At 50.3% G+C, this 21,484-nt stretch overlaps 1 protein-coding gene across 3 annotated transcripts in view; it reads left to right on the top strand.

The window, feature by feature from the left end:
- The window catches only part of CAMKK1 (calcium/calmodulin dependent protein kinase kinase 1), a 60,521-nt gene extending 44,922 nt beyond the window's left edge, over positions 1-15,599 (top strand). For 2 of the 3 annotated variants that reach the window (XM_086475094.1, XM_086475095.1), the window contains 4 exons: positions 3,458-3,545; positions 6,119-6,247; positions 7,320-7,423; positions 15,527-15,599. In XM_086475094.1, the coding sequence (XP_086331220.1) occupies positions 3,458-3,545; positions 6,119-6,247; positions 7,320-7,423; positions 15,527-15,599 (394 nt within the window). Of the gene's footprint in view, positions 1-3,457; positions 3,546-6,118; positions 6,248-7,319; positions 7,424-12,228; positions 12,277-15,526 lie in introns of all 3 variants that reach the window. The other variant, XM_086475096.1, reaches the window with a different exon arrangement.
- The last annotated feature ends 5,885 nt before the right edge of the window (positions 15,600-21,484 follow it).

Genomic DNA, 21,484 nt, shown 5'->3' with positions numbered 1-21,484 from the left:
GCCTCTGGTGACTTTCTGTTGGTGATTAATTTGTTTCTCCTGATTGCTGTCAGATGAAATAGCCAAAGCTGGACTCTTTATTTTGCTTCCCAAATACGCACAGTAGTCAGGCAAAGAACTTCTGACCTTCTTGACCCAGTTGCTCATTCTAGTAAAAACATAGAGACAAGCACGAAGAAATTAAAACTCTAATGAAAAGCACATCTGGTGTTAGAGAGAAAGAGCGGGATGTTGCCAGGCAGTCTGTGATATGTGTGTATCCACTATCCATTACACAAACTTGAGATGCTCACTGAATTTTCAGACACCTACAGCGAAGGGCTGGGCCTCTGCCTCAGCAGTCCCAGCCTTCCTTCTGAGTCTGCAGAAAGCAGTGGGTACTCAGGCTGTCCTATTTTAGACATCTGCTTGAGATGGGATGACTCATGTCCCAGGCTCCAGGGGCTGTATTAATTACCTCTCCATTGACTGTGAAGCACAGCTGCTGCGGAGAGCTCAGCTGGAGCCATCTCTGCTCCGGCTGGTGGAGCCCACAGTGAGGACTGTGTGGAACACACCTCCCAGGGACCTGCGGCCACAAGGTCAGGCCACTTGTTGGATGGCAAACACAGACCCCAGTTTGTGCAATTCTGCAAGCCAGCCCTGTGCCACGAGGGAGGTTTTACACCTAACCAGGCTTCAGGCATTAGGAGCAGGAAGGCTGGGCATGCCGTATTGCTGTGTTCACACCGGTTGCTCTGCAGTTGGGGCAGGACTTTGTCTTGACAGCACTGCAGTAAAAAAAAGAGAAAAAAATTGTTTATGTTTCCCTGGCAGTCTCCTTGCTGTTTGCTTGGGTCCTGGCAAAATGCCCATCCTCTCTCAGCCATCATGTATTTGGGTTAGCAGTCAGCTTCCAAGTGACTGTTCCCATCTGCGTCTGCAGTAAGTTATTAACATTTAATGGGCTAACTGGGTTGTGCTGAGAACCTTTTCTTCATTCAGACATTTCCTTCAGCGGTCATTTGGCTGCAGGATTTATTTGCGTTTCTCAGTGACCTGCTCTCCCCAGTCTAAGAAAAGCTGCACTCCTCATTAGGTTATTGGAGGAGCAGAGGGTTACTGAGTGTTGATGGGTGTCTAAACTACATCTGTTTTGTTGGATAAAGGCAGTAATGGAGATGCACATAAAGCTGGAATTCACTGGACTGGATCCACCCTGACCTCCCACAGAATTAGCACCTCGCTACAGTTAGGAATATTTTGGTTTCAATTTATTTCACCATGGCTACAAAAGACATATTCCTGTTTGCAGACAGTCCATGGAAACTGATTGCCTGTTTCCTGACAACCCTTAGGACAGAGATGGAGCTGACTGTACCAGCTTCATTGTCCTTTTTCTTCCCTTAGAGACGCTGGGATAAATATTTATCGCTCTGGAGTTCTCATTCATGTCAATGAGTCCTTGGCATGACACAAGGTAAATGGGGTTAGCTCACACCCTGATGATTCTGGCATGACTAAAAAGCAAGCTGGAGAAGTTTCTTTCCAGGCATGTATTGAGAGAGCTAGAAGCTCTGCATAGTCCCTCCTGGTGAAGAGCTGAAGTCCAGGACAATGTTCTCTGACCTGCAGGCACCCTGTAAAATGATCTATGGTGCTGGCAGCCCTCCCAAATGGGTGCTGAGCTTTGTGATGCTTGGCATTTTCCTGAGAGCTGTTACAGGACTATGACTATGAGAAATTCCAGATAGCGCAGGCGTTTCAGATGAAAAATGCCATCGGGTACAGCATGCACCCTGGCAGAAGGGCGAGAAGGAAAAAAGAGACAGGGTGATGTGATCTGTTACCTGGTCATAACCCACCTGAAACTTTGTGATCCTGTTTACGGGGTTTTACCTGATGACATTAATCCTGTGTTGCGTAGAAATCAGTCTGGTGCTCAGAAATGTTAGGTGATTATTCTATTTCTTGTATTTCAAATGAAGTTTGGCACAGAGCTGATGTTAAGTATTTTAAAAACACCCATCTCACCTGCATCTCAGTGTGGTGGTCCTGTAGGAGTCTGTTTATTCTGACCTGCTAAATGCACTGTCAGCCCCCATAGCTGTTCCTCTGTGCATGGGGCTCAGCCCAAGAGCAGCACTGTTCTTCCCATTCTCACCTCAGTTGTCACCTGCAGTGCCGCCTAGGAAGCAGGAGGTCTCTGAGGACTCATCCTGCCCTTCCCCTCGTCTGGGCCATACTGCCTGTGTACTGCAGACTCTTGACACAACTCGGGAGGTGTTCAGACGTTAAACTGAACCCACTTTCTGCCCCTTCCCACTTGAACAATCAGTGTTTCCTTGCGGTTGGTTGTTAAAAACCCCGTGACCAAAGTCTACATATAGTAGTGACAAATTATTAAACAGCAGCTCTGTTTTCGTCAGACTGTAATATCCCCTGTTGGGATGGGATCTTCATTTAGGTTTGATAGTTTATTTCCTCCTCTGCTTGGGGGGTGTGCAGAGGAGGTGGGCACAGCACTTGGTCCTCATCAGTGTTTTCGATCTGAAATCCAGCCCTGCTGGGGAGTGACATTTTATGCTGCCAAATCCCGTCACCATGCAGAAAGACAGCTCCTCAGAAGCCATTTGTGATACGGACTTTCAACTGCCTAATACAATTGCCATACACTGGCATTTTATTTCAGTAGCACTTTGATAGTACAGATCAAGTGTGTTTTAAGGACGTTGCCTGCATCATTAGCAACAGAAGTCATTGAAGCCTTTCGACTAGAGGAACAGACTGCAGGACCAAGGGCTCTGTGTGAATAGGGTGGCTTCTGTGTTCAGGCACTCTAGCATTTGGATCTTGGAAATAGTGTTAAAAAATTAGATGTATTTCTCTTAATCTCATGTGTTTGTTGCCTCCTTATGTTACCCCAAGGCTGACCTATACAGGTGGGAAATACTGAGTTACCAAACTGGCTGCCATTGGCGTTCATGGAAGCAATTTAATTAACAAAACCTGCAAGCTTAGCTGGGAACTAGTGTTAAATGGGGACGTTTCTTCCAGCATGTGGTCACTCATGATGCAGGTTTGGCAAATCAAGTTGTGCCCTTCTTGTATCATAGAGCCCAGCTCCAGTTCTGCTCTCAATGACACTTCGCTGTCACAGAATCTGTCCTCTGACATTCCCCTACAACGCACCATCTTTAAAAGTGTCCTTAGATCCATTCACCTGATCCCTTGTCCTGCATTTGGGGAGCATGCAGCTGTGTCAGTGCAGAATGGGATAACCAAACCCCGGAGCAGTGACCATGATGCCTGAGAAGGAGCCAAGCCAACTAGACCTTCCTTTCTCAAGCTGGTTTTGCAGAGAAAATATCGTCTCAGCAGAGCAGATTCTCCACTAAGTAACCGCAGTAAGGACTATGCATGCCTTGAGCACTTACAATTCCCTTGTTAACTGCAAACTGCTACTTTCTTTACTCAGAGCACAGATAAGTGAAGAGCTCAAGGAACTGATCCTACGCATGCTCGATAAAAATCCAGAAACAAGGATAGCAGTCCCTGAAATTAAGGTAAATTGGACATTGATATTATAGTCTTTTGTCTCAGCTGATTTTGTTGTTCCTTTGGTACCATCTAATGAGGCAGAGCTGTTCCTAGTGTTTGTTTTGGGAGCTTTCTCTGGCACGCTGCCTCAGAAAGGGAGAGTGCTCATTTTGCAGCATGTGACAGCTCTGTTGGTGCTGCTTGCTTGGGGAATATTGACAAAAGCTTTCTTGTTTACTTACTTAAATTAAAATTACTCAAAAGCTGGCTGATCCTCAGCAAATCCCTGGGAGAATCAACATTGTCATGGGGAGTGCAAGCTGCAGAGCCTGTGCTGTTAGTGTTGGACTTGTGTTACAGAGGCTGGAAGTGTTGTTCCTCCTCTGGTGCTTGCGTGGTCAGCAGCCTCAAGGCACTTTGGTTTCTATCAGCTTTACTTGGGAGATGCTTATTAACACAAAGAACAACTAGAACTAGTAGAGCGCAATGCTGCACAGGGTTTGGCTTCACTCTGATTTTTGCACAGGCTTTCTGTCCTCTTGCCACCCCACACTGAGGCCTTGGACCTGCTGGACGCTCAAGACTTCCACAGACACCCATCAGCATCCCCTGCAGGGCACACAACTCTTCTTCACTTTGTCTTAGGCCAACACCAGCACATTTGCCACCAAAACTGACAGTAGGAAGGTTGAACTTCAAGAAAAGAATGTGATGTCCCTTCCCTCTGTGCCCAGGAGGCCACAGCCAATGATGGTGGGAAGTCCTTTGGAGCTGTATTTAAGGGATTTCACTGGTAGCTCTTGCAGGCACTTCATGTGGAAACCTGCACCTTGTAAGACCTCTTGGGGAGAAGAGCAGAGCTGCATGCTGGATCTTATCCCTGGCCGTGCAATGAAGATGCTTGGTGTGCTTGAGGACTTGTGTTCAGTGCTGAAAGAGCACGTGTCTCTAGCGCTAGGCTGGGCTCTGGGCTCAGCCCAGGGCCATGAACATGACTTTCCTCACGTTCACAAACAAGGAAACCATCCCGTGAGAGGCAGTAGAACTGCTGTTCCCCCAAGTAAGATGATGGACAAGCAGCTTCTTGGCAGAGGTGGCTGTGGAGTGACTGCCACCATCACAGAAGGCACTGGCCAGAGGACTCCAAGCCAGGGAGTACAGGAGAGTCTGACACATGCAGCTGACACAATCCAGATGAGGAGACGGCACAGTCCCTCTGTATTTGTGTTCAGAGACAAATCCCAAGGGGCTTCTCCACCCTGAAGTAGCATCTAGCAGGCCACAGGGCATCAGGGCTCCAGCCTTGACTTCTTGCATAGCCAGATGTTTCTAAGTGGTTGCTCCAGGCCTCCTCCTCCTCCCAGGGTTCCTTCCCTTTTGGTTTTCCCCTGTATTCACATTTACCTCCTCTTTCTCTTTCATGTTCCTTACTTGTAAGATAAAATGTTGATGTGGCTGCAAATGTTCTGCTGCCGGCAAGTGTTAACTCGATGCTTCTTCTCATATGTGGTCGCTTACAGTTGATAAATCTCTGGTGTCTATGTTGAAGATAAACATGGCAAAAGCTGGAAGGAGGTGGTAAAATTATGTAAGGGGGTTTGGCTGGACAAATGTCTTAACTGCTCTGCCCAATGGGGTTAGGAATTGCTGTTCACTATCAAAATAAATCAAGCAGATCATTTTGTGTGAGGAACGTTGAACATACCGCTAGACACAGTCCTCTCCCTAGCTGAAATGTTCGCAAGCCCCAGGTAGACCGTAGGGTTTAGCGCACTGGTTTCACTTAAGGCTGGACATGGTGATGTGCCTTTGAAAAGAGTGATTAGAAGCACAATTAATGACCTTTGGAAAATGCACCTTAAGTGCTGTAAAGCAGCTCATCCCTAAGCCCTTGGAGAACACTCTGGACACCTGTATCCAACTCATTGGAACGGCAGTAGGCAGCGAGTGTCCGTTCTAATTAAAGCCTCCTCCTGGAGGGTGAGGCAGGCCTTTCTAGCCACCGCGCTGGAGGATGCTCTCCCTGACGGGCGAAACATCCAGCCCTGGATGTGGGTTGCAGAGACCCTTGCCCCATCCTGCCTTCAGCTCCCTTCCGCAGTGACAGGGAGGGATGGTGGCAAACCGCCTCCTCTCTCCTTTGTGAGTCTGTAGAGGTTGACGTGGTGCCCAGGTGGCGAGGCGTGAAGGCAGAAGGCCGTTGCAGTAGTGCAGTAGTGCGGACCCGAGTACTGCATTTTAGGCACCTGCCCTAGGTGGAATGTGTGCCTACGAGAGAAAGAGGAAAACACTCTGGATAACTCAGATTTTCAAAGTGTTTCAAACTTGATTTGGAGAGTGCCAGGTTCCTCCAAGATGCGGATCGGCGGCAGTGGGGGCGGCAGCACTGGGCATTAGGGGATGCCATCTCGCCAGGCACCAGATTGCAGCGATTTCCAAGGCAGCTGGTTGAAGTGCATCGCTGGAAGTGGAAAATGGAGCAGCACTGACACCTTACCCCCATAATCAGTCCTGTGCCCCCATTTCTCTCTCATCACTGACATCATAGCGCTCTGCTGTAGAAGAGAGACCTACAGCTGTCTCTGTTCCTCCCCACCAGGTGCATCCGTGGCTAACCAAGGGTGGCGAGGAGCCCCTGCCTCTGGAGGAAGAGCACTGTACTGTGGTGGAGGTGACAGAGGAGGAGGTGAAGAACTCGGTGAAGACAATTCCGAGTTTGCCAGCTGTGGTATGTATAAACCACAACCACATCCTCTGCGTGGGTCGAGAGCACGGTACTGTGCTGAAGCTTCAAGCGGTGAAGGAGGTTTGGAGAGGGTCCGTGTGTGCTCCTGGCATGAAGAGCTTGGCCTTTCAACTCAGTGTGAACTTTTGGTGCCTCTGAGTACCACAGCAGCCTGACTCTGCAGGGCCTGGCCATGTGAGCAGTCCTGTTTATAACTGGCTGCTCTCATAAGAGCTGTAGGGTCACCCCCACAAAGTGTCTGGCATCAGACATCCCAGGACACCAGAAACATCCCAAATGTGTTTTGTTTCATTAATCTAGAGGTTGCAAGACATCTCATTTGGATCCTCAAAATGAAGGCTCCAAACCTGGAGATGACCTGGCCAGAGAAGCAGGGAGAGGACATCTGCCACAGAGTATAGCTGGCGCTTGCCTGCCAGCCTTGGGAAAACCACAAGTGGGCATGGAGGGCTCTCAGCAGTTTGTGTGTAGCCAGCTGGAGGTCTGCTATGGGCAATTACTGTGATGCAAGTGCCTTTGAGGGGTTCTTCATGGGGAGGGAGGTGCTGAGCACAACGAGGACCTGTTGTCACAGCTCTGGTGGTGTGAAGTTAACACAGATGTTTGCCCTAACAGCTGGCTGGGGCAGTGAAAACCCTCCTTTCCCCTTAATAGAAAGACCTTTGCCTTTGAACCCGCAGGAGCTGGCAGCACTCTCCGGGCATCTCCAGCACTCTACCTGGGAGGGTGGCCCAGGAGGGCTCTGGTGCCTCTTTCTCCTGGGCTCGGACCACCATGAGTGGCAGGCAGGGGTCAGCAGCATCTGCTTCCCCTCCTGCCAGCAGTGGTCTGCATCCAGGGGTCTGAGTTCACTGCCTGAAGGAGTGGCCTTGACACTGCCTGGAAGAGTCACGTCGCTGTTCTGTGGGTTTCTCTAGTTCGTGCTCTAGCTGCCATGCTGTTCAATGTCTGTTGAATTATTAAAGAAGCTGTTGTTAGACTCCTTTGAACTAGCTTCAAGGGGTGATATGTTGGTCCTGCTGTTCTCACTGATTTGTTTTTTCCTTCCTCAAAGATCCTAGTGAAGGCCATGCTAAGAAAACGCTCCTTTGGAAATCCATTTGAGGTTCAGACGCGGCGGGAGGAGAGGTCCATGTCTGCTCCAGGAAACTTACTGATGTACGTATATACAGCTTTACCTCGCCCTGCTGCACGTGTAAAGGTGTGTGGGGAGGATGAAGGAAGCAGTTTGCAAATCTTTTCTGTAGCATTTAAGGATGAAATTCCCTTCTAAACCAACTACTGAGGCTAAAATCTACCTCAAGCCCTCTAGGGTTAAAATACAATGCAGTAAAGCAGCCTAAGTACTCTTTTTGATAGATGCAGTTCTCTCTATAAGATGGATTTGGCCTAAACACATGTAAGGTGCTAAACTTGGGTCTGGTTTTTAACCTGTTTATAATATGCTGTGATCAAAGATCTATTAGAGATTGAACTGAAATAAGTTTGAGTCTAGTCTAGATATGTATTGGAGGGTTTAATTCTTCTCTCCTTTTTCTGGACAACAGAAGAGGCCCCAGATGAGCCATTTGCATGTTTTGTGAGCTGGAAATGAGATGATGTGGTTTGTCTGTGGTTTGGGGCCCGAGTCTAGGCAGAGACACGGTGAAGACGCGTGGGCAGACAGTGGAGAACACTTTGACATTGCTCTTTCATTTGAGAAGACATACAGTGTTTTTCACACACACCGTTGTGAAACGGTGGAACACATTGCACTGGAATATTTTGGAGGTTAGATATAAATGGCTATATTGGGATTATAAAGGGAGTAGAGAAATTAATTACTATTAGATTCATCCGCAAATTTTAAACACAGTGGTCTGGAATTACAGGGATGGGGGGGAGAGACTCTCTCCTTTGCTTGGCTCTTGCTTTTTCTCCCTCATGTTTGTTACTCATCCCTTTCAGAGCCAGGATTCTGGGCCATCAGTCCAGGAAGAACACTGGACCATTAGCCTGACCTGGGACAGTTACTTTCATGTTCTCACTCTGCAGAATCTGTGAGGCTTCAGGTCACAACAAAACTGCGTTGTCCCGGAATGGTCCTTTTCCACCCAAAATCCCAGTACCATGCTTATCAGACTCCCGCAAGAGTGTGCTGAGAGTCTCACTGTGCCTTTGGCAATGCAAACAGAGGAGTGTCTCTCTAAAGGGTGTGTGGGGATTTAAGGGCTCAGCTCAGTTAAGGGTGATGATGCTTTAGGGCCCAACTGTGTATCAGAGACATCAGTAAAGGCTTTGCCTTTGAGTCCAGGACCAGTTAATATTGGACACCAGTTTAACAGTTAAACACCCCATACACGAGTGCTACTGTGGGGACGTACCTGAAGAGCATGGCAGTCACGGCTTCTTTGCCAGTTTAGCACAAGGGATTTGGCCTCATTCGTTTCCCTTGGCTCATTGCCTTCCAGATTAGTTACTGCTAATTTGACACACGTTCCTGCCCAAATCTCCACTATCATTCCTGATCACTGCATTGCATTGCTCTGAGATGGGAGAACTTTTACGAAACCTGAAGAAAAACGTGTTGTGTGCTTCCCCTGTCCAGGATGGCTAGTTCAGAGCAAGGCAGGATTTCTTCTTTTTAAGCTCTGCCTCAGTTGGTACTTCAAGCTGCTCTGCTGTTGTGGCACCTTGAGCCTGTTCCCGAAAGGGACCTGTTTCCTTCCACCTCCGTTTGAGATGCCTGAAAGCCCATGCCACTAACTACCCACTAACTGGTGGGAAAACTTCTTGACCCTGATGCTGTGGCTGGTTCCTGCCTGGAGCCAGATGCCTTGTTATCTGCTCAGAATAAGTGGTTATTTTGGTCTAACGTAGCTGTGAAGTTTCTGGTTAGTCACATTACCGGTCTGTAATCCCATTTAAAATCTTTTTAGGCATTCCAGACGAGCTGTAACTCTCCCTTTTGACCTTTGTCTCCTTTCTGAAGTTACGAGTCTAATTCTTTTGAGCTTGTACAAACCCAGCATCTTTCCCTATCTCTGCTCATTTCAGCCCCATGTTTGGATTCAGTCTCCTTGTATGGGACCGTACTAAAAGGTTTTTGAAGACCATGTATAAGATCCGCTGTTGTGCTGCTGTGTCTGATGCCCTTGGCTTACAAGAACAAGCTGTGGCCTTGGGCTGGCCTCTGCCCAGCAGTGCAAGTGCTTAGACGTGTCCAAACCAAAAAGTGAATGGTCTTTGAATGTGCCGGTTCTCCCCTGCACTAAGCCCTGCGCTTAATTTCTCAGTCTTAGGCCATCAGTGCCAATTTTTGGCAGTAACAATTGACGTTATCCTAAATTAATTCAGGCACAACTGGAGCTTTGAGAACCCTTCTTGAAACCCTTCTGTTTAGACATTGGCTAAATCTCTTCAACAAACAGTGTTAATCTTAAGCACTACAGCAGGGGTGCTTTTTTTTTTTTTTTTTTAAGGGATATGATTGTTTCAGACTTTGAAAAATGCTATATTGGTTGAATCTAATGAAAATCACTTCAATTTTTAATAGTTTTAGGTTGAATCTAATGAAATTGTTTTTAAGTGAACCGAGTCTAAATGGGAACGTTCATTGTTCAGTGAGTTATCTCTTGATTACAGTGTTATTTCCACAGGAGCAAACAGAGCTAGACACTAAGCCCATCCAGTTCGTAATTCATAGTGGGTTGTTCTCTAGTAAAGCCACCCATAATACACATATAAAATCTAACATCAGAGCAAATGTTATGAATAGCACTGTGTTAGTTAAAATAAGTTTTGAGTGAGTCTGACTATAAATTTCTAGGACCCGGCAGGGACAGATAACATTATTGTAGCATAAAGGCTCTGCAGTTTCTGCACGTCAGGCACCGTTTCCACCCCTATAGCTGGACAGGGGATCCCAAAAGTGGGACTTGCCAGAAGGGCAGTGCCTGCAGCCATTGCCACTCTCTGGCCACGCTGTTGTGTGGTTGTCCACAAGGAGCTGAGAAAAATGAGCTGCAAGTTCCAAAGCTCTCCACCACAGAGCTTCTCCTCCCTAGTGGCAGTGTCTTTAGAGAGACCTAAATCAGCTTTTGTAATATTGGATCTCCTGGTTATAGGTGAAAAATAACTGGTTGTATTTCTGTATAAGAAAAAAGAAAAACATTTAGAAAATTCCAGTTTCACATTCCATTTATTTAATCAGGCTGCATGTGAAGTTGCCAGAGCCCCGCTCACTGCTGCTTCAAGCATCTTACATCTGTGCCCATACTGAGAATATATTTTGCAGGAAATCCTCTGACAGCTGAGTCTGCTTTCTGGTATTTGATGCCTAATTGATGGTTCTTAAAATGGATCTGTCGTTTAAGCTCACTCTTCAGGATTTGGAGAGGAGGAAACGAAGTCATGTGGTTTAATCTTTTTTTTTTTTTAATTTCTCCCTGCATTACCTATGCACAGTGTGCTGGGCTCTGTTCTTGGAAATGCTCCGTGCAGAAGCTGCCTGTGCAGAAGCCTTTGCGATAGTAGGAGGTCTTTCATTTTGCCACAGCTTTTGTTCCTTTAGAGGACACCATTAAGACACCAGTGATTTGAAATCATTCTTAAATTAGTTCTGGGAGGAGAGGGCTTTTTTAGTGTTCCTTAGGCCTGGAAGAAAGAAATCCTCTCTTGAGTGTTATTTATTGCTTTGTTTAACAGTACTGAAGTTAAAAAGGCAGCTGTTGAAATAACAGGCACATTCACCAGGTAGAAGGGAACTAAAATGAAGGTCCCCTCATGTAGCAGTTCTTGTTTTGCAGCAGCTCCCACGAGAGCACCCCTCACACCCAGAAGCCATGTGCGAGTGCTGCCCCGTCACTTCACAGTGGCCGGGGCTGGGTGGCCCTGGAAAGGCAGGATCTCCCAGGAGATGCAGTCAGTCCCTGAGCCTTGCAGGTCCTGCAGACCGTGGCCAGGTTCAACCCTGTCATTAACAGTGGCTGCAGAAGCAACCGATCATTTCTAATTTTTCCATTTTTTGTATTTTTTTTTTTTAAACCCAGCTGTTTGGCATTCACAGTTCAGTTCTGGGTTTCTGTTAGCAGTTTGCTACATTTCTTCTGCCTGCTCCAGATTTCTCCTAATCGAGTCAGCGCTGGCTTCACCACATTTTATTACTCTCATTTATTGCAGCTCCTACCTATCAAATTAATTGCTGTGTTTTGACAGACCCAATTTACTTTCCCGTTACGGCTGCTGTTACTATTGATGAAATGTGGTTGTCAGCTCCTGCATGGGGGATCAGTCTGTATTTAGAAAGCCTGCCCTGGTTCCAGCCAGATGTTTCCACTAAAGATGCTCCCTTGGTCTCTGCTGGTGCTCGCTGTCTGTCTCTCCAGTGGCAGGAGGATTTCGGACAGGTACCATGTAGATGCTGTCAGAGTCAAACCCAACCAAAAGCCGCATCAATTTTCACTGCAAAGAGAGAACTGCGTGGCTCGTGGGAAGAGCCATGCCCATGGTGCAGGTAGGTATCCTCACACTCCACCTGAGGATCGAGGCACTGACTGTGGCACAGGATTTTCCTCTGGCAAAGACCCACCGGGGAGTGGCCCCATGCTCGTGTGGGTCTGCCCGCCCTGAGCTCAGCTGCTGCACCCCCCTTTGCACGTGGTGGTGATGCCGTGACTGTGGCAGGGCACAAAACCCCCAGAGGTGCCGAATTCCATGGCCCGGGAAAGCACAGCTGGACATCAGCAGTGTGCTGGAAGCCACCTGGAGCTTTCAGCAGGGGTAGAGGCTGGAGTGGGTTTGCACCAGTGCTGCCAGTGCCTGCCCTCATCTGTCCTTCAGGCTGCAAGTGAACGTGACTGGTGCTCCGTCCTCCATTTTACTCTGCTCGCGAGGCTCGTTAGGTAGAGAAATACAAGCTCCTCTGCCTGCTGCCGTCACCTCCATGATCACTGTCTTCCTTTGTCTCATTGTTTTGCTCTCAGGGACAGACTCCTCTTAAACACATCTGTATATTTGCATCCGTCTTTAAGGTAATTCAGTGTTTGTGTTTCCCCTGGGTGCTGTAGAAACACATGTCCTCTCCCCAGCCTGTGTGACTTATGTGGTAGTGAGAGCATTTGGCTCCACCCTTCCTGCCTGTAGGAGCAATTTTACTGCAGTAATTCTCTGTGTGTGTGACACTAATGCGTATGTATGCTTTTTCTTATTATTATTATTTGTGGCTCATTGGCATTTCAGCCTTCCTTGGGGAGGGAGGGGTGAAAAAAGCCAGTTGGGTTTTAGCAGGAGCTGCTGCTCAGCCCCATGTTCACAGAGGGAATAGCTACAGAATTTGGGAAAGGCTGAGCTTTTTGTAATTTGGGCTCAGGTTTAATATTTAGTGATTATGTAAAAGAAATAGAGCCAAAGCCAGCTCTGCTCCAGCTGCTCCACCACTCTCCTGCACTTCTGCCTCTGGTGTCGTACTGGGAGGGCTCTGGGCTGACTGAAATCAGCCTCTCTGAGTGACCACCCACCCCACCTCAGCCAGGACTTCGTTAAAACACAGTCATTTGTCTGACCAGTTGCACAGACCCTTCTAGGAAGTGGTATGTCCAGTTAAATAAAATTAACATTCAATGCGAACCGTGACACCCTGCTTGCAAGCATCTCAGCGTGAAGCCTCAGGCCCTAGGGCTTAGGAAGGACACAGCCTCCACCCAGGCCTGGGGAGAGCTGGTCTGAGGTGAGAGACCAGGAAGCAGCCACCTGCCTCTAAACACCTTTGGGAGCAGCTCCACGGCTCTGGAGACTCTGGCTGGGCTGGTTTATCGCTCCGAGATGAACAGATGAGCTCGAGCCAGGATGGCACCTGCTCCCAGTGAGGAGGGACTTGCAGAGATTCTCCAAAAATAGTTAGGAGGGGGCTGGCAGAGGAGGTTGGGGGCTGACATGGTGCTATCGGTGACAGCTGGTGCCGCTGCCTGCTGCTACGTTTTTCATAGAGAACTTTCATAGAGAGGAAGGGGACTGGATAAGGGCAGATTATTGGTATTTAAAGGAGACTCATTGGAGAAATTAAGCATTTACCAGGAGTGTGTGTGTGTGTGTGTGTGTGTGTGTGTGTGTGTGCTGTGATTCAGCTCTTTGCAGGCTGTCCCACTCCATCCCTGCCCCGTGCTGCCTGCGTTTGAGGGAAGTGCTGTGAGGCTCACTGCTGGCTGGGCACGAAACACTCCGTAAATACTCGGTGGCTGAGATCTCCCTGCAGCCGCTGTGGTTAACAGCGGTGTGGTCTCCTGGATAATTGCACAGGTCAGGCTTTGCTCACCTGTGGTTTAAAAAATGTAGCAGAAATACAGTCTTATTTCTTAAGAGTTCATTAATGGAGATTCGTGCTCAGCTGCAGGCCTCACGGCATGAGCCCGGAGCGCTGACGCCTTGGTCTCTGCCGCCTTACGTGCACCCGAGTTTAGCTGGTACTCACCACCACGTGGGGGTTGTCTCAACCTGTTTCACTTTGCACCCCTCCTGCCCTGCCGCAAGGTGTTAGCAGAGGCAGAAGCTGCTCAGGGCGCTGGGGCAGCATCGGACACCCCCTGGGCGTGGGGCAGGCTGGGCAGGGAGCTGTGCTGGGCGGAGCAGAAAGGAGCCTCTGCTGCTACGTGGGGTGGTAAATCGTTTGAAGAGGGTGATAACCGGCACCGGAGGTGGGGCTGTTCCTCAGCCTTCCCCACAGGGGAACGGTCCATGCTCTGGGTTCAAGGTCAGGTTTATTGTAGGGCTTTGCTGGAGCGGAGGGAGAAGGGTACGTGGGTTTTGATCATTTCTGGTTTCTTCAAAAATGGGCACAGACCTTTCAGTGTCGCTGCCAGCCAGACGATAACCCCGGGGCCCCAAACCCCCACTTCCCAAACGCTGCGTGCTCCAGGCGCGTGCGGCAGCACTGACACTCCCGCTGCTGTGTTGGCTTGTCCACACGGACTGATTCTCCCGCAGCTGGGCTGGTGGGAGGGAGGACAGACACCCTGGCAGGCGCAGGTGCCTGGGGTGGCATCACCTCCTTCACGCTGTGGGGATCTGGACATCTTCATGAGGGAGAAACGGGCGTTTTAGGTGCAAGTCATCTGCCTGTCGTAGGTCTCCGCTATGGGGTGGTGCGGATGGCCCCTGGAGGTGCCGCCTTTTCTCCGTTCAGCCTAGAGCAGTGGCAGCTTTCTTGGGGCAGATCTCCACCATGGGCTGTCTCATGGGGGGCTGGGCTGGGTGGAGGTGTTACTCCTCGAGGATGCCCCGGAGCGCAGCGCTGCTGTGCGTGTGGCTGCCGGCGTGGCCGAGGCTTGGCCCTGGCTTTGCCAAACCGACTGGTTCAGCTCAGAGGCTGTAAAAGACACCCAGCCTGAGCCAGCGAAACGCTCCATCAGCCTGAATGTCTCCCTTCGTGCTTCAGAGCGATGCCCTAAGCGGCTCTGAGCCTGCCTTCCCACTGGCAGAGGTGAAGTGTCCCTTCCCACCTCTGTCCCATCCCACCACAGCAAAGCTCAAGCCTTCTGTGTAGGAAGACACTGAAAATTAAGAGCAGGGGAAACAGGCTCAAAGGTATGGTAGCGTGCATGCAGCACAAGTTACCTTGTGCTGAGGGACTGCCTGTTCTCACATGCTGAGTGTTTTTGGGGGCTAAACTCACAGAAACTGAAAGCAAAGAGCTATCGAGTAGGGAAAACTGGATTCTGGTAGAAACATTCAGTTTTTAATGCCTTTTACAGCTTTGGAGCTTTGGAGCAGCAGTTATGGTATCAGGTCATCACTCTGATCTTAAAAAAAAAGAAAAACAAAACAAACCACAAAAAAAAAAAAAAACAAAAACAAAAAAACCCCCACAAAAACCACCAACCAAAAACAACAAAACCAAAACCCAGTCAGATTAAAGAAACAAACCAGAACTCCCCCAAATACAAACTAGATGATTTGGAAACGTTGCTGCTGGTCTGCAAGACTTTCTCCAAGAACCAGATACCTCCTCGTGATGCTGCAGCCGGGAGAAGGGCATTCAGGGAAACGCAGCGCTCAGTCTTTGGGGTGCAGAGGTGTAGCCACAGGTTGCACAGCACTGCAGCACATCGAGCTGGGGTATTGCCGAGCTGCTTACGTGGTACCAGCACAACAGGCGGGTTCATTGCTGTTCCCTCTTGATATGGGTGGTGTTGGCCTGGGTTGCCTGTTGGGGAAAAGACACCCTCTGCTTTATTTCTTGCGTTGCATTGTGCCTATAATCTCTTTATTTCCTTGCCATTTGTGTAGAAAACAAGGGAGCAGAGAAGGAAGCAGGGACCCGGAGCTGCCCGACGTGTGTGAAGATGAAACTACGTCCTGAAGCTGCCTGGCTGTCGCAGGCTGGTCGCTCACATGCTGCTGCTGTTGTACCCATCGTGGTGTTGTCTAGCACACATCTGCCCTCATCCCAGAGGCTGGGGCCTGCCAAGCAAAAAAAAAAATAACAAAAAAAAAATAAAGACACAACGGACCAACCCAGAAAACCAGAAAGGAGGAACAGAGCAGCAATAAGGAGAAGAGTGAGTCCTCGGGCAGCGTGGCTGGCAGAGGGCTGGCTCGGCCTCGTGGGCGGCTGCGTTCCTCGTGCGAGGTGTCCGTGCGCTCCTCCGTGTGTGCCTTGCTCTCCACTTGTGCTTCACGCGTGGGCTTTGTAGTTGGGTGTCTTGGCCGATGAATGTGGTTTTATTTGTAGCGCAGCAAACCAAACGTTGTCTCCTGGGTGGTTCGTTCGCCCCAGAGATGTTTTCCTTGCTTTCTTGCGTTCTCTACTTCAAACGTCAGGGAAAAAAAAATTACATTGGAGCCAGGTTTTGTATCAGAGGGCAAGTGTTTTATTTAACGCACGGGTAAAGCACTTCTGTATGTCAGTCCTGCTCCTGTCGGAGTTGATGGCAGAATTTCTATGGCTACCAGTTAAATGGGGATGAGATCTTGCTTTTGGAGTGAACGCTGTCACTCTATGCCTTTCTTTCTCTTTTTTATCCTTCTCTTCCTATCCCTCTGTTTTGCACAGTGTAAATCCTGCCGGCACCAAGGGCTTCAGCCAGGGCAGTGCCATAAAACACAAGTACCCGATGTTCCCTGTACCGTGCAGGGAGTGTGTGAACGTGGTAGGGACCTGGAGCTCTGGGGCACGCCGTTACGCGGTCACCTGCTCGCCCGGTGTGCTCCTCCCGGCGCTGTGCCCAGGCCCGCGCGCCTGGACGGTGGTCTCAAAGCTGAAAAGAAGTGGCAGGTTTGGGGGTTGTTTTATTTAAGGGTGATTTCCTTTCCCTCGCTCGTCTCTTAGCTCCTTTAAAATTATGTACCTGATGCTTTTAAACGTTAATTTCCTGATAAATGACCCAAAAGTGGGAGAGCTCCCTAGGGTGGAAAATGTTGGTGGAGGGTTTTTAGACTAAGGAAAGCTACAGAACACAAATGAGATCAGAACTTGATCTTTTGGGTTTTTTAACACTTCAATTTTTAATTTTATTACTGTAATTTTTATGCACGTGCTGATGCTGCTATTTTATCCATAGATTGCTTCTAAACTTGGGATTAGAAGCTTCATCTCTACAATTTGGCAACAGGTGAGAGATTGCACTTAAAAGGGCAAATGCGGCTGTTTCAGTGGCTGTTGACTGTACAGACTGTGTGTATAATCAGGAATTTCACTCCTACACTCAAGTAAAAACCAGTGACATCAATCCGTCCAAATATGTCAATATTCTCCCGTGAGCTTTCCGGGGTCTGAGCATGCCCCTGGGAAGCCGAGGGGATGCGATACTTATTTTATAGTACTTAAATAAAGGACACTATTAAATTTGGTTCCTACATAATCATCTTACTGTCTTTTTTTTTAGGTTAATCCTGAGGGCTTGGGACTTTGTTCCCTAATTTTTTCTGCAAGGGGATACATGCACGCGGGTCGTTGGTAGCGACTGGTGTACTGGCGTTCCCGTGCTGTTTCCTGCAGTCTAGTTTGGCGGTTCCCAGCGTGTTCATAGCTGGGCTTTGCTGCTGGTGCCTCCTGCTGCCCGTCCCCAGCCTGCTGCCTGCCCTCGCTCGTCTTCAGCCCCCTCGGTGGGCCGCCCAGCAGCAGTCGCCAGCCTGGGCTCTGCCCCGCATCTCGCCTGTAAATATTGGCAAATTGGGAAATTTGCAGCTCATGTGTTTTGTTAAGGAGACTTTTAGTTTCTTAAAGCAGGTGAAGGCATTGGATCCTGGAAAGGTTTCTGCTCTGGGCTGGTGCTCTGCGTCGCTCGCATCCAGATGGCGACTCCCGCCTGCGTCCGTGCGTCCGCCTGCGTCCGTGCGTCCGCCTGCGCCAGCCCTGCGCTCGGCATCCTCCTGCGCAGGGCCCGCCGCCCTGCGTCCCGCGGGTCAGCGCGCTCCAGCGCCTGCTCGGCCCCCGCTGCCTCGTGCGAAGGTTTGGGCACCTGGTGGGAGGGAGTGGAAATGGCGATGGGAAGTGGTCAAGGCTGAGGGTGCGGGAGGAGGGACTGGCCAGGAGGGAATGGTCTCTGCGGGGAGAGTGGATGCAAGCGGCTGGGCTGCTACTGGGGCAAACTGGTCTGTGCTGGGGACAAAGCGCTGGGGTGCCACCAGGTCCTGCTGTGCACCAGGGGCTGAGCTGAAGAGCCCCGGGGAAACGATAGGAGCGAACCCTTTGTCCTCCGGTTTGGGGAAAAATGGGCTCGCTCCAACTGGTGCCCCTGGGGCAGGCTGTGGCAGAGCTCTGCTGCGGCAGGGCCGAGCTGCCCGCAGTGGGGAGGACGGCTGTGACGCCGGGTGAGCCCCCAGGCTGCGCAGAGGGATGACCTCGGGACAAGGACACATCTTGGGAAGTCTCCTTAGGCCTGGGAGAAAAGGGAGTACCAGTAGTGCTTATCCCCGTGGGACTTCTGAGGTCTTAGCGACACTTGGGTGGTGCTCAAAGAGCTCCAAGGCTGCAAATGTGGTGTTATTTATTGTATATCTGATATATGGTAAGAATAATTTGGGGATGGAGAGATGCTTCGCTAGTCCAGCCAGTTGGGGTTATTCCAGTAAGGCCCAAGGGGGTGGGAGCTAGTGGGGCAAGGCTGCAGGAAAGCTGCTCTCGGCCTCAATGAATGCAACCAAACAAATGATCATTTACAAATTAGCTCTATGTCGTGTTCCTCTGTGGTACCTGGGGCGCTGCTTCACTTTTGGAGGGGAATGGGGGAAATGGGTGGGGTTTGTGATTATATCCCAAAAATCTACTTGGAAAAAATTGCCCTTTTTGCTGAAGGAAAACGTGTTTCCACAGGTCCAGGGAGCAACCAGAATTGTACAGCTGGGCTTGTGTCATACCTTGTTCCTCCAGTAAATCTGCCAGCCTTGTGGGTTTTTGCTTTATACCTCCAGAAACCATCTGTATTGCGTCGCAGGCAGCAGCCTGAAAACTTGCATGGAAGGAAAATGGTGGAAGCTGCAGAAAGAGAAACGCTCAGATTTATTCAAAGGCTTGGTAGGACGCCTGCAAAAATACGCTCTATTTCTCGCTTAGCTGAGATGAAATCCTTGCTTGTTTACGTGCATGTTAGGGCAGTGCTATTTCTGCTGTGAAGAAAGCGACTAAAGAGATGATATTTATTTGAAAATAAACATCTCTGGCAAGGCAGCCCTTTTGTCTGTTTAGGAAAGTCATTCTCTTCAGCTCGACAGCTCGGTATCTGTCTTGCTTCTCTCTGTGAACGAGGGGATGGGGTTTGGCGGGGCAGGGCTCCTCTGAGCAGCGAGATGAGCTGGTGTAGGTGCACTCTGGTGCTTCTGTATGTGCTCTGTATTTTTCCCCTCCAAATCCTCGCTTGCCTGTGCTATTCCTGGAGCACTGGCATCCTGTGAAAAGAGGTACCGGGATGCTCTGAGCTGCGTTAGCTGGGCTCCGCGTCCCGGGGAGGGCTCCTCTTTCCCCCACGGCACGACAGCACGGGCAGCTCTGGCCAGCTTTGGTTGGCTCTTCCAGCCTGGGGATGGGCCTGGACTGAGCGACCTTGAAGGAAATTTCTCTTTTGGGGAAATCACACATCTTTTTGATCGCCAGGAGGTAGAGTTCTTTGTCTTGCTCAATTAATAGCTCTAGGCCTTCAGTTTGGGAGGTAGTGCAAAGTAAAAATCCTGGTTTAGTCTCTCCTGTCTGGCATAGAGGAATACTGTAGGGAATGTCTTGAACCCTTTGGGCAGGAATATGTCGCTATGAGTGTCACACTTGCAAAGAAAGGATGTTTTCGGCTCTTTGATGATGTGTTGCGGTGTGTGACCAGATGCACGGATAACCACTGACGGTGTTTATAACGCCGCCTCCCCCCGCCGTGCCCGTGCCCTGCTTTGGGCGGTGCGTTTCCCACTGGTGTATCTATGAGAAACGGCAGCGTGGGCAGACGTGGAGTAGCCGCGTGATTTAGCCCTGGAGCAGGAGCAGGTCTGTGGAGCGGGGGTGCAGAACAGAGAGGGTGTTTGTAGCCAGCCCGTGGTTGGGTGTTTCCAGGTGTCCGTGCTGCTGGGGGCAGAAGGAAGACCTGGAAACTGTGGCTGCAGCACCGCCTCTCCAGCCCCATCCGTGTAGGAGCCCGTGCTTGCAAGAGAAGCTAAATGGCCTGCAGCAGCAAGCGTGACTGGGCTGTGGTTATGTTGCTTATTTTTTTCAGTGCCTTGAGACACAAGGAGCAAGCTGCACAGCAAAAGACTGGGCTTTCTGAAAGCTCAAGTGCCACATGTGTCTTTGACACGTTTCCTTTATCATCATTTCGAGAGTGGCTAAGTCAGGCCTGCCCTTTGCTGGTCGTGATGGCGGCAGTTACGTACCGTGTTCGTGTCCTATCTGGGGCCAACATCTCCTGGCCGGGGGGTGGTTCACTTTTTGCATCTTGCAGGATAGAGAAATCTTTGGAGTTTGAGCTGAAAGTGCCCCTGGAGATTTGTGCCGAGGGAGCACCGCAGGCCGGCTGTAGGTTCGCAGGCGCGGGGGGCTGCAGCCTGCCGTGGGCACCGGCACAGGCTGCTGCCCTTCCCCGCTGCAGAGGGACGTTGGGGCTGGGAGATGGAAAATGGGGCAGCTTTAGGGATCTGCTCCTTGCATGTCCCCTGTGATACACCATGGGGGGACACCTGCGAAGTGCAGGGTCTCTGGTGAGCCCAGCGCGCTCCTGCCGCCGTGCCCCATTCTCTGCCTGCCCGTCCCCTTCGGCAGGTCGTCATCTCCCCTGCTACGTGCCAGGATTTGGCCCCCAGGCAAGCAAAGCTGTGCAAAACCCGCTGGGGCCAAATACACCCCCAGCTCCTTGCAGCGTGGCGTTGCGAACCCGAGCTGCGTTGTTTGGGGGTCCTAAGGAGAGTGGTTTGGCAAATGGTGCCCTGGAAAATATTCCCGGGGTAATATTTTAATATAAACGGGGCAGGCGGGAGCCGGCGGCAGTCGGGCAGCATGGGGGTTGGGTGTGGGAAGGTTGGTTTTGTGTACGGCCGCGTCCAGAGGAGCCCGGCGGGGGGATGGCGTAGCTGCTCCATGCAAAACGAATTGCAGCTCAATGAAACGACTTCCAGGACGGGGTTTAATTCCTTACTTATTGCCAGACTTGCAGGGAGGAGCTGGTGGGAGGAATTTTATGTTCCTTCAGCACAGCTCCGTATCCTGAAGCCGTCAGCAGCGCTGCAGCGGGGGCTGAAGGAGGTTTTTCCTCCGTTTCTGTGGTGTGTGGCCGGGGGAGCTCGTTGGCTCTCTCCAGCTCGGTGCTTTCCCAGGGTGCCAGCCCAGAGCTTTGTCCCAGCCCCTTAGAGGCCCAGGCTCTCTCTAGGGGTCCCGGCTGCCCTCGCTCGTGCACAGAGCCCCCCATCTCCCGCCAGCTGCAGCGAGCAACATCCCGTGGCTGATGCTTTGGGCTTTCTTACCCCAGGCAGCACAGTCAGGTACGTGAGAAGCTGTTGCATGACTGGTGCACGCCCTCCTCTGGTGGTGCAGCTAATGCAAGGGCTTCAGAACAAACGCAGCAAGGATTGTTGTCTCTCCGGTGTTGTCTCTGGGCAGACTGGCTGTGCGAGTTAAAAGGATCTTTTATGGTCTTGGACACCTTCATCACTGATGTCCAGGTGTAGAGCCCGCACCTTCAGTGTGCTGCAGCTGCTCGGTGTTACTGTTCTGCTACAATAAAAGATGGTCCTTCTTCGGGACGGGCAACCTCACCTTTGTGTCGGATGGGA

The sequence above is a fragment of the Leptosomus discolor genome, chromosome 18 (genome assembly GCF_034619465.1).
Source record: "Leptosomus discolor isolate bLepDis1 chromosome 18, bLepDis1.hap2, whole genome shotgun sequence".
Classification (NCBI taxonomy): domain Eukaryota; kingdom Metazoa; phylum Chordata; class Aves; order Leptosomiformes; family Leptosomidae; genus Leptosomus; species Leptosomus discolor.
Note: the sequence above shows the minus strand (reverse complement) of the source record. Positions and strands in the feature narration are given on the sequence as shown.